Source organism: Spea bombifrons, chromosome 3 (genome assembly GCF_027358695.1).
Source record: "Spea bombifrons isolate aSpeBom1 chromosome 3, aSpeBom1.2.pri, whole genome shotgun sequence".
In the NCBI taxonomy this organism is placed as follows: Eukaryota; Metazoa; Chordata; class Amphibia; order Anura; family Pelobatidae; genus Spea; species Spea bombifrons.
In genome coordinates, this window is record NC_071089.1 from 38,089,555 (window position 1) to 38,105,094 (window position 15,540).

The following is a 15,540-nucleotide window of genomic DNA, read 5'->3' on the forward strand; positions in this document are numbered from 1 at the left end:
TGTGTTCTGTTAAAAGCTGTTCATGGTTCATGAACAGAAATGTTAGATGATTTGGTTTATATAGATGAAAAAAAACAGTGGTTCCAATTAACATGGGTTATTTTTCATTTTTAATAGAGGGATACAAGATAATTTTTATAACCACAGAATTAAAACACAAAAGACAGTTATAAACTCTCTGGTGCCTGACACTGTACAAAAATTGTCAATGCCTCATCCTTTTGAAACCTGCTTGACATAAGGCTCCTTGAGAGTGTCAACAGGATGTTGCAATTTACTAAACAGTTAATAAAAATAAGCAACTTACATTCTAACAGAAGAGATGATTTAAAAAGACATATTTTAAGGTGCATAGTGTAGGATTTCTGGCACTGAAGCTATTGGGTATCATTGAGCTAGTGATGCAATACTTGTGTACACAAGCTGATGGCAAAATACAGGCTAAGTTTATAACTGTAATCATAATATTTAAGTAAACACAGGGGACCTGTTGACGGAAAGAGTACATTAAACATGCTTTGTAGTAGCCCCTGCACCACTCTCTCTTTCCATAGCAACTGATCTATACTCAAAACCAAATATTCTACTTTCAATTGAATCTCAAGCCTTCAATTTCACAAGAAATCAGAGAACCATACTAATGGACTCCTACTACCTAGACTAGTTTAAGTGGTAAATGACATGTAATGGTCCTATAATACTAGATAATTAAGAGGATTATTTTCTCTTGGAATGGCTCTTTGCATCAAAAGCCATATTAAACAGAGCATTTTAGCAGGATAGGCAAGTCTGAAAAGTCCATATAAAACATATCAGTTAAGACACATGCCCTTTTATTACTACTTTGGTTGTAACAGAAACGATCACCACTGTACAATAAAAAGCATATTTGTAGGCGATTCACAAAATGAATATTTGTTTTTCTCTATTTTTGACAAATAACAATTGCTAAGTAAATCATAGGCATAGGCAAGTGTTGTAATTTATACAGAAATATCTTTTCTAAATACAATATACTTAGTATCGTAAAACATGCAGTATGATCATGTTACATGCATGCAACATTTACAATTGCAAACAACAGATAACTGTACAAAGTCCACTTTTCTATTAATAAAAAGAAACCAAATATTGTTAAATAAACTACACAATATAAAAGTTACAGAAATATGTTTCTGCTGGTCAAAAAACACTGAAGATTAACTTGATCGGTATGAAGTTGTGAAAAGAATGCATGGCCATACCTGAGAACTACCCAGAGCAAGCTGCCTGTGCTCTCCCACTTCTGGGGAAGCAGCTTTACGTGGGGGCAGGGATAGCTACATATTGGGACAAGGTTGGCCCCAGAGACAACTTAGGGGTAAAGAATATGGTCAGGGATCAAGGGAAGTATGTGGGGTGTAGGCAGAAGATGAATAGGAGGGGCAAGACCACAAACACTGCTTCCCAGCACTGGAGAAAGAAGAAACTGACCTGGGAAACTTGAACAAGCATTATCTGAGATTCTGGGTCAAATCTTTAGACTTCCCAGGTATGTGTATGGCATTACATGCTTGCCAGAAGTACAGCTTTCTAAGATATATAATAGTGTTTGCTAGTATTTTAGAACAAAAGACATTCCACAACATTCCACTAGCTGCCTTTTAAGACTAAACATTGATCTGTTTTTTTTGTTTTGTTTCAAACCACGTCTTTCCTTAAGCCTTTGTCTAGCACTAAAACACAATAAAGTGTTGGGTTTAAATTACACGTGCATGTAATACCCAAATGTGTGGAATCAATATTTTTTGACGGAAGATATTTTCCTTTGAATGGACAGTCTCATGTATCCTTTGAACTGTGAACTGCATCATACACTGCGAGCTATAATCTGTGCATGTCTGTGGTAATCAGTTGGCTGTTCTCTTAATAGCTGAAGGCATAGATGGGGATCTTTGAGAAGGTGCCCATCGAGAAGGTGGGCGTCGATTTGCTGGTCTTGCTGGACGAGAAAATCCTTTTCCATTTGAAGAGGTTCCCAACAAAGACATCTAAAACAGAAAAATACTATTTAGTTCAGGGTATAACACTAGTTATAATATGGTTGCATCAGTATACACAATAATTACATTGACAAAGCTGTTTTAGTCCATTTTTATACAAAAAACAAAAACTGTCTGCACTTCTTACCCTAATAAAGTTGGCAACAAATATATAAACATAATATAAGTGAGAGGTTTTGGTTATATGGTTATAGTCCATTTTTATACATGAAAATAATCACTGTTGTGAACTGGTTTTAACCTTCCTTTATCAAGTCTGACTTGATTACTTCTCTTGAAAGCTTATCCTAAAACTAAACATAATTCTAATAAAAAACTATTGTATTGACTTGATAAAATAGGAAGGAACTGGTTGGTGATGCCTCGTACCTTCACCATGGGCATCTATACTATATGGTCACTTATATAGTAGGGCCGGCCCTGTCTTTGTAACCGCTCATACTACCATATGTTTTATTTCCATTTGGAAGACGAACAAGTCTTGGCTCCACTATCCCAGTGTAGGCGCATGCAAGCTGGGGCAAGGTCAAGGATTAAAGGGAGGCAAACCAGCATCAAACATGAATTGGTAATATGGTGTCCACCTCTTATCGCAGATGGTCCTCTTGGTATCCATCATGCACAGACACCCTTGTCAACCTATTTGGATTTGGGTTGCATGCTTGGCCTTACTTTTGCTGAGTGCCAACCTATTTTATCAATGGCACTACGATCTGTACCAATTCATACTTTTTGATTTATGTTTCATGCTTTAAGTGTTAAAATGAGAAAGTTTTCTGTATAGTTAGAATACAAGCATGCACCAGGTTTATAAGATTTTAGCATCAGCCTAAAATAACTAAACCTCTCCATTAAACTATTCTACACCTAGAGGACCAAAGGGATTTTCATCTTTTTGTATGTTTTTCATCAACCATATTTTCCCTCTTTCTCATTTAATGTAACTGTACAATATTTATTACAAAATGTATTCATTTATTATTATTTTTTTTTAAATGTTATTTTGCTTAGCATTTTACTCACTGTGGCACAGCTAGAAAGCAACATCCCCATAAAAGGGGCGTCCAACATGCAGATGTATATATATGCCCTGTGTTCAAATGTAGCGGGTGCTCCTGAGCGCAACACTACTTGCCAGGGCTCAGTTGCAGCGGCTTTGCAATAGAGTCATTTTAGAGGTTATTGCTTGTGTTCTGGATCTGGAAGTCAAAGGTGCTTTCTGTCAGTTATACTCTGCAGCAGTTAAAACTGCTGTAGAGCCAGTTAGGAAAGGGCTGATGATGATTAGATTACTCCTGACCAATAGGAGTGTTCTGATCATTATGACTTGATGTCCTCAACCCACAAATGACAGCTGTCACAGAGAGAGGGGACATCCAAGTAAAAAAACAAACAAAAAAAAACATTTTTAATACATAATTATTGCAACCTGATAAATTATTAATAAAATTTTGGGACACTGATTATTGATCGGTCTCACCGATCAATGTCAGTGGCCTAAACATACAAGTGATTACATATATTTTTTTAAAAATTAAAAGCACTAATAATACTGCTTATTGTTGTGAATTTTGGGCAGGGCCATATTTTCTCTCAATGAAAAATGAATGTGGCCCACGCATGCATACATTTCACATTAAATTACCCACTACAAAAACTTGGATGCCCCTGCCATATTATGTAATATAGCCCCTGTATATATGTTTATAAACCTCAAATGAGTCATTTATGCACAACATTAGTTTTATTAATTTTCAATACTTGGGTGGACAACGCATTTTTTTTATTCTACTGGGAGCCATGTTTCCGTTAAAATGTTCTGAGCTTTTTTCTATCATTTATTTTTTACTGCTCTGTCATGATCAGAGATCCCTTGGGGACTTTGTAGGTGCATTCATGGTTACAGCATGTGTGATTACCCACAAAGTGTCTCTATTATGCTGTCTGATGGTACGTTATACTGAATCTCTCAGCTAGAAGGCAGCAATGCTGTCCTTTCTGACATCATACAGTCTTCTCCTCACGAACCCCAAGTAGTCGTAGGACTTATTTTAACCTCATTTTAACCCACAGTGGACCTGGTACATCACTGGTCATCTAGTGCCAGCTTTTGTAACTTCCCTGCCATATCACAGGTCATGAAGGGTTATGCTTGGCTGTCTACATAGATTTCCTGTGTCATAGAAAAGCAGTGGGGTAATCAGATGTTGTCTGACATTGTAACGCAGAGCCCTGAGTGTGACTATATAGTGATCAAGAGAGGTGCGCTGTCAGATTCACATATCTCAGGTCTCCCCCACTATACATCCCCTTGGGATTCAGTCACAGCTCCCTCTATGACAAATGCATTTAAAAAATATTACATGTGATCATCACAGATTAAATTTTACCTCTGGTAACTTGAGACTTAATGCATCTTGGCCAGGCTGCCAATTAATAGAGATGTCCTGCTGCAAATCCTTTGTTTTTTTTACTTGCAGCATTTCTAAACACTGAGTCAGCGCCTCTGTGCCTGTGTCTGTCAGTAAGAAATGTGACTCCGTCGATTTGCTGGCTGAATACGTAGAATTACAAGATGGCGAAGCAAATTTGTTCTCATAGCTTTTTAGAAGGTTTTCAACAACTCTATAATTGGACCTGGAGTCTGCTGAACGTGGTCGTCCTGACAAATTGCTTGGTTTCCAGTTATGCCCTTGTAACATATTCTGGTAGCTGCTTGTACTATGAATTCCAGTTGCCTGACTTTGCTGAATTGTAGCTCTTACATTCATGCACGTTTTTTGAAGGGTGCTGTCTTCCAAGGACATCTTTTTATCCTCAATAACAGTATATGGTTTTGGACTAAAGTTAACAGTGCTTGGACAGTCACACAAAGAGTGCTTACACTGCTCTTCATTTCCAGTTTTAGGCAAGTCCAGAGATGGTTCATTAAAAACTGCCTTTCCTTTATCTGTTTTAAATACAATCCTGTTAAATTCATCAATCTTCGCTGCAAGTGTACCATTCTTTATTGTGTTATCACAGTTAGAAACAGGGCCCAAACAAGAATGCAAGCCACTTATATAGGTGGATCCATATTGCCTGTCCGTTTCTAGATTTAAGTTGTTGTCCATAAAGTTGTTCAAGATAGTATCCGCCATATTTCTCTTTTCCAGTGTATCACATAGAACTTCGAAATGACACAGTCCATCAAAATTCTTATCACCTGTAACATCAGCGCTGTTAAATACCATATCCTTCTTTTCTGATGTAGAGAATGGGTGATGGCATATCTTGTTCCCACCAGGCAATGATGTGTTATTTATTTCAGGAAACAATGAGCTTGTTAATTGCCATGGCAAACACCAGGGTGGAAGTAATGAGTTTTCTATTTCCAGGGACACGTCAACAATGTCAGAACGTTCACTAAAGGACTTACACACAGTGTCTTCCATATTTTTGGTGTTCTTTAAATTATTTTTGTTCAGAACGTGTTTACTTCTAGATGCAGTGATGCTGTCAGGTTTTAGATGTTTATTTTCTGCCTCTCTCCTATCTCCTTTAGATGATACAGATCCTAATCTGTGTGTGAAAATAAAAAAATATAAAATGTATTCTATGGTAATTTTATTCTTATCTAAAATAATATTTAGAAAGCTACTAACAGTAAATGGTCAAAAGGTGTCAGAATGTGTCCTCAAGCAAAAAACAAGTATACATTTATCTATGTAATCATTATCAGTCCTCAGTATTTGCCTTTATCTCCAAAAATCCAGAACACATAGAACATTAATTTAATTGATTTGGCTTGTTTATAATTATTTTTAGAATAATGTATAAATATTATGTATTTTGGAGATAACGCTTGAATTGTTGAACTATGTAACTCTTGCCAGAATCAGACATCTCTAGTAAAAAAAAAATAGTGTTAAGAGACAAGCTGTTTGTATGATCAGAATACATAATCTTACATTTTTACTAAATCAAATTTAGAAGAATTATTAATTAAAACTGGTTTTACATTTTCTAGCACTGGATAGATGAGAAACTGAAATGGTTAATCAGGCTTGTTGCTAGTTATGTTAAAACATTTTTGCATGACTAAAACCATTTTTCTACACACAAAGAACCTTTTATTGGTGACTGTTTAAACTAGGCCAATATGTTCATAAGGTCAAAAAAATTTTGGCAACAAGTTATGTATCTTGGGAAACTGCGATAATCATTTTGTGTCTAAAACCATATCTACATATGGTTCTGTATCTACATCTTTTGAACATATTGGAATCACACAGACATTTAAGCAGTAGTAATGTTTTTTTTTTAACTTGCGTATATTATTAAAAGGATTAGTGGCACTAAATTGTGGCTTCAGGGGTCCCGTGTATGATGACTTTTTTTAGTCACATTGCTCTGCCTAGAGGATTGGCTGAGCACCGCGATTCAGTTGGGGTGGTCTGAGGTCTGAGTTTCTTCCCTGCTGTGCTGTGAGTCTGTGACTGACAGACTCGCTCATAGTGAGGGTGATCTGACCAGCCAAGGCCCAAGGAGTGCCACACTGCCACTAGTTTTTTTCTAAGTACCAACTAAATGGTCAAAGATTAGTTACTTTGAATCTTTCATTAAAGATATAGCACTTTATAAATTACATGACGTTATGATTCATTTATTATATATTTATGTAATGCTAATTGATTACAGTGACAAAAGCATGCTGAAATATAACTAATAGACAACAAGAAATGGTATATTAAATTTGTCAGAATTTGGTTTAACAAAAAATAAATAAATAAAAATGGGCTGCTCAGTTTTAAATGCCCGGGCCTATTTTTTGTCCCAGTCCGGGCCTGCCCCCGAAGAATTGGCATGTGTTAAATGGAAAGGCAGGTGATAAAGTTCTCTTTGGTTAACATGCTTTTCTTGAAAACCACTGTGACAATACCAGTTACTTATTGTATGCTCTAAAAGTGACCCAGTCATGATGCATAGTGAGGTAGATGGCATTTATACAAATCAGCAAGACATAACTATTGGAGTATTATAATTTTAAATCTGGCATGTTCATGGCTTTTATATTTATTTTATATAATCAAATAACTATACTAGGTTTTTCGAAGATAATTTTTGATAATAAGCATATCCTTCAAAGGTCATTACATCAAATTCAGCCCTTGTTTATGGAGGTTTATTCACTTAAGTGGAAGTTGCAATTTTAATTTACATTAAGCTTATCCTTCACAAACGGCTAAACTAGCACCATCTCACTGATGTAACTATGCATTATAAAGGGCAAGCTTTGCCCTACTTGAATGCAATCTTTTGGATTTGCCCTCCCGAGTTACCCATAAATGTAATAGTGTATGTAATTGGTTGACAATCATCAACCCGGAATTCACCATGCGCAGAATTTTTAACTGCAGCACTGAGACAAATCTATGGAAGACGCCCTGAGCTCCATGTAAAAGGCGCTCCATCTAAAATGTTTTCAGGATATGGAACTTTGCATCTCACTACCCACAAAATGGGTTAAACCTAAACTGCTTGTGCCACACACAAGTACCCAGACTGCTTACTTACAGAGCTCTCCTAGTGCACAGAGAATAACAGCTTACCTTTTACAAAGAGATTTCTTGCGGATTTCTTCTTGGTATTTACACAGTTCTTCGCTGACTCTGGCTATTTCTCTAAGTGCCTAAAACAACATAAATAGTTGTGTTGGAATTACTGAGCTCATTCAGCTATAGATCTATCTGGCATTGCACTGTTCAGAAGATACTCACATCATTAAGAGTGTCATTGTCTGTTTTGGACATTTTTTGATCAAGGCATTTGACAGACTCCATCTCTGGTGTTTTCTCCATTTTTAGATTATGGCAGATATTAGGGCTTGTTCTGTTACTTGTGTCAGTGCTGTTGTTAATAACGGTACAATGCTTAACCTGTCTTGCTGTTATACCTGGTGCAATGGATTCAAGATTTGAAAACGGCACTGAAAATGATGGGACTACTTTCCCCTGGATCCCCTTGTCTTCTTCATTCAGATTATTCTCCCTTCTTAGCTTCACCTCCTGGTAAAGCTGTCAACAAAACATTGAGTTATTGAAATGCATGCATTGGTTGATGTTGTAAGTCCTACTAAACTGCAAGTGACACGTCTCCAGTTACTATAAATCTATATACAGTAATCAGGTCTAGACTTATATTAAGATGACGTCAATGGCCACACACAGGGGTCATCACATACTTCTGTGACTTTCTTTGCAGTGAGTGTGGCACCTTCCTGACTGCGTGAGTTTTCTTGCAATTCTTCTTGACCCCTTGCCAGTTGGGAAATAGAATTGTTACCCACGTGCCAAAAATGAAGGGTGGTTTTTGTTATGCCTAAACACAATTCCCAGGCAATAAAACTAGAATGTTTTTTTGAGTGTTCTCTGGCATACAGACTTGAAATATCACCCAAAATACAACATCTGCTATGCATGTGCAATGGTCATGTATGCCACTTCCAAAGGATTTTTCCTAGTTCCACGATATTTCTCTGAAAGCGGTTCTATATCGGCACAGGGGACAACTACAGCCAGGTGTAGCCAAGTTTCAGTCTGTTCTGCTGTCAGAACAGAAATGTAATGGCTCAACATACATCTGGCACACAGATGTGTTTTGACAGTTTGTCCAACTTTACACTGTTTAGTTCTACAAGACACCTACTACCACCTAAAAAGTGTCTGGGTAGATAGGCCAAAGAAGTACATAAACATTCACCCAGTTGGATATGCTTTGCAGGAAGTGATCAGTAAACAACTTCCTTCAGACCAGGAAAAAAGGGTGTTTTGGGTGATACACCCAATCTTCCGGACAGGCTTTTGATCTACAATCTGTGTTTCTACCCACTCTCTCCTCATATGTCACTTTTTTCTTCCGCCTACTGTTAACTTTGCAACAAACAGCCCACCTTCTTAGATGGAGGGAAGATATCTGGTACAGCATATCAGTTGCTTTGCTTAAGAAATCTATTTATTACCTGTGACCTTAAAATCTAAAAAAAAAAACCAAACATTTATTATAAGCTATTCTAAATGTCTAGTACGGTACCTCCTCTATCTTCTTCTGCATTATCTTCCACTGGCATTCCCACTCTCTTCTTTCATTGTCAAATCGTTCCATCAATTCCATCTTTTCCACCTTCCAATTTCTTTCACTATTCTCTACCTGTCTCCTCAATTCCATGGCCGCTGTGTGTGTTTCCTCTAGCAAACGCTTCTGTGCCTCTGAATTCTTCCTAGTATCTTTATGGACAACAGAAGCTGATTTATGTGTACATGACTGGGAATAATTAGACGTTACCTGTAAAATGGGCAAATAAGGAACACTGATTAAAGCGGCATAAAAGTATTATAGGCAAAGACACAGGGTAAATAAATGTAAACTCAAATACTCTCAAACAATTTTAATTTATCAGTTACATCAACAACAGAAAAATATACTTAGGCCCGAAAAGCAACAGATTTTTAACTCCAATTAGAAAATCATCACGCCCTACTATTCTCTAGTATACTGCCTTTTTTATTAAGGGTTTCTAGACATTAAGGGGTCATAAAAAATAGAATAACTCACAAAGCTTGGTGCCACACCCTGTGTGTAGACCACAATTTAGCCTACAATTTCATGCATTACATTCCGCAAAATTTTAGGCACACCTTAATAGAGGCATTTTTTGACAAACTAGAGTTATTCACACCAAATATATTTTACATGAACATTTTTAAAAGTTATTTGGGAGCACAATTTCCCTTTAAGTACTGTTGTAAATGTCATATTACCCATATTATATAGGGAATGATAATAAATACCTCAAGTACTTGGTAAGATCTAAAGATCTAAATATTATGGCATAAATCAATAAATGATTTATTTTCACATGTTTCCCATTTCTGAAGAAGTGTGTTAATATAAAATACCTGTGAGATGCGATGCCTAAGTTCCGTTCCTTCTAGTTCCCGCCCACATTGATCATTTAGAAATTGCAGCAGAAAATCCGACCACTTTTTTTCTTCTTTTCTCTGTTCCTTTTGAATCACTTCCAAAACCGCCTTCAGCTCCAGCAAGATCCCTCTGTTTTCACCTGCCTGTAACATGCAAGACTCTTCTGTAATGGAACATCACCACACATACAAATAACACAGCATTCCGAAGATGAAATTAATATCTTAGTACTTTTGGAAGAGCCAAGTTCCTGGCCCTCAGATGGAAATAATCCAGCATGAGGCAGGTCAACATTTTTAGATCGTGCTTCCACTATGTGCAGCTAGAATGATGCTTTTTGAACAAAACTGTACAGGAGGGTTAATGTGTAATCACATGATGGTGAACCGTGCCTTTTAAAACATATAATGCTACTGCAGGCTATTTAAAGACGCATTTCGTCTCTGTTCTTTTTATTATATCTTCAACCTTGCGTTTTTTTTCCCAATGCAAGTGCCTCGCAAATTAAAATATTATCATGCTCCCTGTTCAATCTGTTTTGCATTCTTGGACCAGGAAGTCAAATAGGTAGTGAGGTTACCTACACACTAAATGTCAATGGAGAATCACAGACATGTATGAGTTTAATGCTCTTAATCCTTTTACTAGGAATTCCTATTCACAGTGGTGACCTTGTGCCTGGATACTGTTAAGCCATTGAGTAAGCAAGATGGATTGCTGACTTGATTATCTGTTATATGTTAACTACAGATATTTAAGCAGAAACAATCAGAAACGGCATATTGCTGTCATTCCATCAGTTGTTATGGTGATTATAACACTTTTACCATTCTCCACGAGAACTGCTGTAAATAAAACCCAGTGGCAGCTAAAGCTAATCCTTAAAAGGGACCTGTCACTTAAAATCTAAATTTCACAGTCCAGTACTATACAGAAACCTATATAATAATACTTAGAAATAAAAATAAGCTATGTACTACATGTATCAGAAACCCACCCTTTGGGGGCAGCCATCTTAACATCTTTTTCGCATGATCTCCCTTGTTGTTCGTGGGGAGTGTTGTTAATTTAGACAGCCTTAGAAAAGTCAAATACTGGCTTTCTGTCTTTGGTAATAAGAACCATAGTTCAATGCAGTTTGAGAAACGCACACAGATGCAGAAGACTTAGTCAGGAATGAGAACGCACATCTGCCAATGATTCATCAGTTGACTCTGGAAGGCTAAATTTATTTCCTGTGCCAATTAAATGGATTCTGTTTTGCCCACAGAATCATTTTGCTATAATGAATACCAAAATAAATGAATAATGGCATTTTCACTTATATTGTTCCAAAGCATTATTGGTACTGCCCTTTGAGAGAAATTTGGAAAATAATTATTCTCAGGCAACGTCTAGTACACCGAGTACAGCGCAAACCAGGACCATTTCACGTTATAGATCAGCAAATAAGAAACAGGCAATGTGTGATCCTGAACCATACAGACTTTTGGATCAATTATATGCAGAAATCACAATTATCAAAAAAGCAAAAACATGCAAAAAAACATGTATTTCTCCAATGTGTATATATTCATAGATGAGTATATTAGGAAAACAATCTGACCCATCCCCTCTGTAGAACAAAGGATTCAGTCGTTCAGGGTCCGCTGGGTGCTCCAGAGCCCCAACTGCTTTTTTGCTAGTAAAAGAGCTTTAGACAATTTACCGTATCACAAATGTGATGCCAATGTTTAGAACACTAAACACCGTTTGGTCCCCCAGATTTGTTTTCAGGCAAGCAAATGCATATATCTAAGGAAAACATTACTTTTAACCGATAGATGGTGATAGTAATTGCTACCAGCTATCATAGCACTGATACCAGCATACAAGTGGTTAATACTTTTAAAATAGCAAAACTAAACAGTCAGATCTGCTAGTCACCTTTGGGATGGGGCGGGTTGTAAATTTCACTTATGTGAATAAATGTTTTTTTTATGATTGACATTTTAATTTACAGTAAATCTCTGGGAAACAAAGGGTTACATAAATAAAGGGAACATAACTAAAACATGCCACATTCATCAAACCATGCATTTTTTTCAGAACTACTGTATGTTTTATCACCATTGTGTAAATATAGCCTATTTACGTTTATCTCAGCGATTTCTTTCACAAGTGCCTTTTTCTCCTCTTCCCATATTTCTCTTTGGTTTTCATGGTCTCTTTTAAGTTCTTGAAATGCTCTCTTTAAACGCAAGTGCTGTTCTCTAAGTCCACAGTTGCTGTCTTCCCACTTTTTACATTTCACAGTCTGTTTGCCATGTGTTGAATTATTACAAGGGCTCCGGCTCCTAGCTTTGTGTCTTGACACATTGCTGAACTTCCAGCCCTCATACCTGCTTCTGTATTCATGGCAATTGCAGAGCCCTCGATTGTCCCCATTCCACATAGTTTGGCCAGATAGAGCAGAATAGAAAATCTACCTACTCCATCCCCCTATCTGCCATCTTCCTTTCTTCTAGGTGCAAATACCCATCATCAGCTTCATTCATCATCCATCACAGGTCTCTGGCATCAGTACTTTGTTGGTGCATCTGATATTTTACATGTCCTTTACAAGGTCACCACTTCATCTGTTTCCAGATATACTCTAGATTGTCGACAACCCAAGTTCCAATATATACAGCCCAGTCTATTAGTATACTGAAAGCTGAGTACTACAACCTACTAATTTCTACGAGTGAGGCAAAGAAAATAAAGCTGTACGAGGAATGAACAGTTACTGAATTTGATATACCCCTGACGTCAGGAAAGGCTGTTATTTTTAACAAAGTAGACGTTCCGGCATGTCTTTCTGGAAGAATATATAAATACCCAATCATCCGACAAATAATACCTTTAACTATGACAACTCCCTTGTACTTTGTCTGCTTTAGTTAAAATATCTAAATCAATTTTACTCGGATTTCAAGGAATCTTTAAAGTAAATAACAAAGCAGGAATTCTCTAATAACCTGTCGGTGTCATATTAGTTACAGGAGCACTTGTCAGTAATGCCTTGTTAATAAATCACTTCTTCAAACACCTCTAGGACAGCTGAAGTGTCTGCAAAGTTCCTAACATGAGTCAATCATGGGTGAATTACATTTCATCTGGGCAATCATTCCAAAGCATACATATTTACACACATTCAAAATTCTCTGCTGTGATGCTTGAATTTTAACTCGTATATGTAAAAGCAAATGTACAAACATACCTTTTTGGGGATTGCTGACACTTGCAACAATGAAAATCTATGAATTTTTTAATTGGTCATCAAAGGCAGCTTGATGGAAAGTTTGTTGGTAGAGAAGAAATCTTGCAGTGTGGATATCTTTAGGAATGCGTGTTAAGTTCTTCCAACTAAAAGAGGAGAAACAGAGACAGCTTCTTCAGCAGAGATGCTCGGGAAAAAGCTGTTGGGGAAAAAAAGTGCAACTTTTCAAATGCTATAAGCTAATCCAGTTTAGCATGACCCAGGCAGATGAGTACAGTGACGTAAGTTTGGGAGTGGACTTTTTCAAACTCTCTGCATCCAGCCCCCGTTGCTGTAACTTTAGATCTGTTGGTATTCTGCGTAAACAACTCCAAGTCCAAGACAGTTTTAGCCTTTATAGTTTAGCACAAGGTTTCACGAAACTAAAAGCGGCCCACTTTGAATTCATATAAAATCAGTGTCAGCTGCCAGTTTTAGTTCTAGGTTACATAACACCAGCTTCAGGGATTTTTTTTCTCCCTGTGTCAGAATAGAACAATTCAAATAAAATAAGAACGAAAAATGTGAGATTTCTTAAAAGTAATGCTTCTTTGTTAAACCAATTACACTAAGCTATCTGAAACAGAGAAGCTTAGTCTTGTTACTCTGAAGCTTCAAAGGAGGTGTTACTAAATCCAATTATATAAAACCCTGTGCAAGGTAGACACTGACGGCAATATAATAGGTATACACTAATTGTACTCAGGTCACAACTTGTAAATTCCTAACTCAATGCATTGTTATTTTCCTAATGAAGATATTTGGCAGACGCAGTGCTGGCACATTTGATGTAAGTGTTCATATTATGAAGTTAAATAATGCATTCTTTGTCTTCTTCTTAGTCTATAAATATATATATTAAGATGTTTAGCCCAGGTGTTAAGATTACAATCTATATCTTAATACAAAAAATACCTCTAACGTGTATATATATCTACACTATATCTATATCTAAATATATCTATATCTATATATACGGTATATATATATATATGTGTGTGTGTTTATATGTTCATATATAGCAGGCATAGATTTACATTATGGTGGCTCCTAGGCATAATGATCACTTAGAACGGCCAAGATCCTTAAAAATAGGGTATGTAAAAGGTGTAACAGGCAGGACATAGGTAGAAAATGGCTTTGATATGAATGTATATTATCCTTGAAGGTATTAATGGATTTGGTGGAACTACCATTAAGATTAAGACTCTGCCTCTTGCAGAGATCCAGCTCTGTAGTCCGTCTAATATAGAATATGACCCTGACAGTGGAAAATACGTTGCTTGCGTTTCATAAGAACCCATCACTTTTAAAGGGCAGTTAAGCCAGGGATCTAAATAAAGTAAATGTTGTCGGCTGGTCCCTATTTAAATTAAATCATGTTCCAATGACAAATTCTGTATTTACATTAACCTGGTGGATGCCCATTGACACTTGTCAGGCAGTAGCCCAATGCATTTTCCTCTTGCAGCTGAGTTTTAATCTGCACCAACTGAAGTCACACTGAATCTGTTTGTACCGAAATAGGTAAACCAAGGCAGTCACCTAAACTCATGTGCAGCAGTTCGTAATACTTCCATATGCCAGATGTGTTGCACAATGTACAGAGTAACCTTTTCAGAGTGTACTGAACATTGTATCCCAACGTGTCAGATGTGGCCTGCAGGCCATATGTAACCATATGGTATCGAATTTGTTGGTTCACGGTCAACAATTTACCGGAATATTGGAAGCACCAGTGATGTAGTTATATAACAAAAAACAATACCCTTGAGATTACATTAACCATGATTCTTTCATGCCATAGTGATGAAATCATGCATAAATCACTCATGTCCACACCCTACCCTCTCTGAGGACCAGGCAGGAAAGCTGATTTCTGCAGTGCAGTTTTTCAGTTTTGGCCTGCACAAAAGTTATATTTTGGTACAGTCCAAAAATTACATATTACCTTTTTTTTGTTAGGCGTAATGGGCTAAGTTTAATGCCAGATTTAACTAAACAGCAATTAGCAATGGTAAAAAGAGATAAAATCACCGATACATTTTATCTCTATAAATAAATTAGGGCCGATGTATCACAATTTTTATCTCATTTTTCATTGCATATATGAGGATTACTCGTTATTTTTCTCTGTAATGGAGCTGATACCGGGGGGGGGGGTAGGATGAAGAAAGAAGACAGAAAAAGAAGAGGCAAGAGAAGAAGCGGAGACAGAGACAGTGTTTTTAAATTTAAAATTGGGGAGGCAGGGTG

The 15,540-nt window shown here is 36.8% G+C and overlaps 1 protein-coding gene across 2 annotated transcripts; it reads right to left on the reverse strand.

Annotated features, from left to right (window-relative positions):
- Positions 1–816: 816 nt before the first annotated feature.
- On the reverse strand, positions 817–12,814 carry KIAA0408 (KIAA0408 ortholog). Of its 2 annotated transcripts, XM_053461185.1 has the most exons (7): positions 12,139–12,790; positions 9,980–10,147; positions 9,114–9,365; positions 7,802–8,098; positions 7,634–7,713; positions 4,433–5,603; positions 817–2,030 (listed from the first exon to the last, which is right to left on the reverse strand). In XM_053461185.1, the coding sequence occupies exons 1-7, from the start codon at positions 12,436–12,438 to the stop codon at positions 1,890–1,892; spliced, it is 2,409 nt and encodes an 802-aa protein (XP_053317160.1). In that variant the 5' UTR covers positions 12,439–12,790; the 3' UTR covers positions 817–1,889. The 2 variants fall into 2 exon arrangements, with proteins under 2 accessions (XP_053317160.1, XP_053317161.1); XM_053461186.1 differs by lacking the exon at positions 9,114–9,365 and having other exon boundaries at positions 12,139–12,814.
- Between the last annotated feature and the right edge of the window lie 2,726 nt (positions 12,815–15,540).

Excerpts from the sequence above, each read along its gene's own strand:
- KIAA0408 (XM_053461185.1), bottom strand. The coding sequence starts at position 12,438 with ATGTGGAATGGGGACAATCGAGGGCTCTGCAATTGCCATGAATACAGA. Across the intron at positions 9,366-9,979 it reads TTAGGCATCGCATCTCACAG|GTAACGTCTAATTATTCCCA; the intron begins GTATTTTATATT and ends CCCATTTTACAG. Across the intron at positions 2,031-4,432 it reads TAAGTCTCAAGTTACCAGAG|ATGTCTTTGTTGGGAACCTC; the intron begins GTAAAATTTAAT and ends TTTCTGTTTTAG.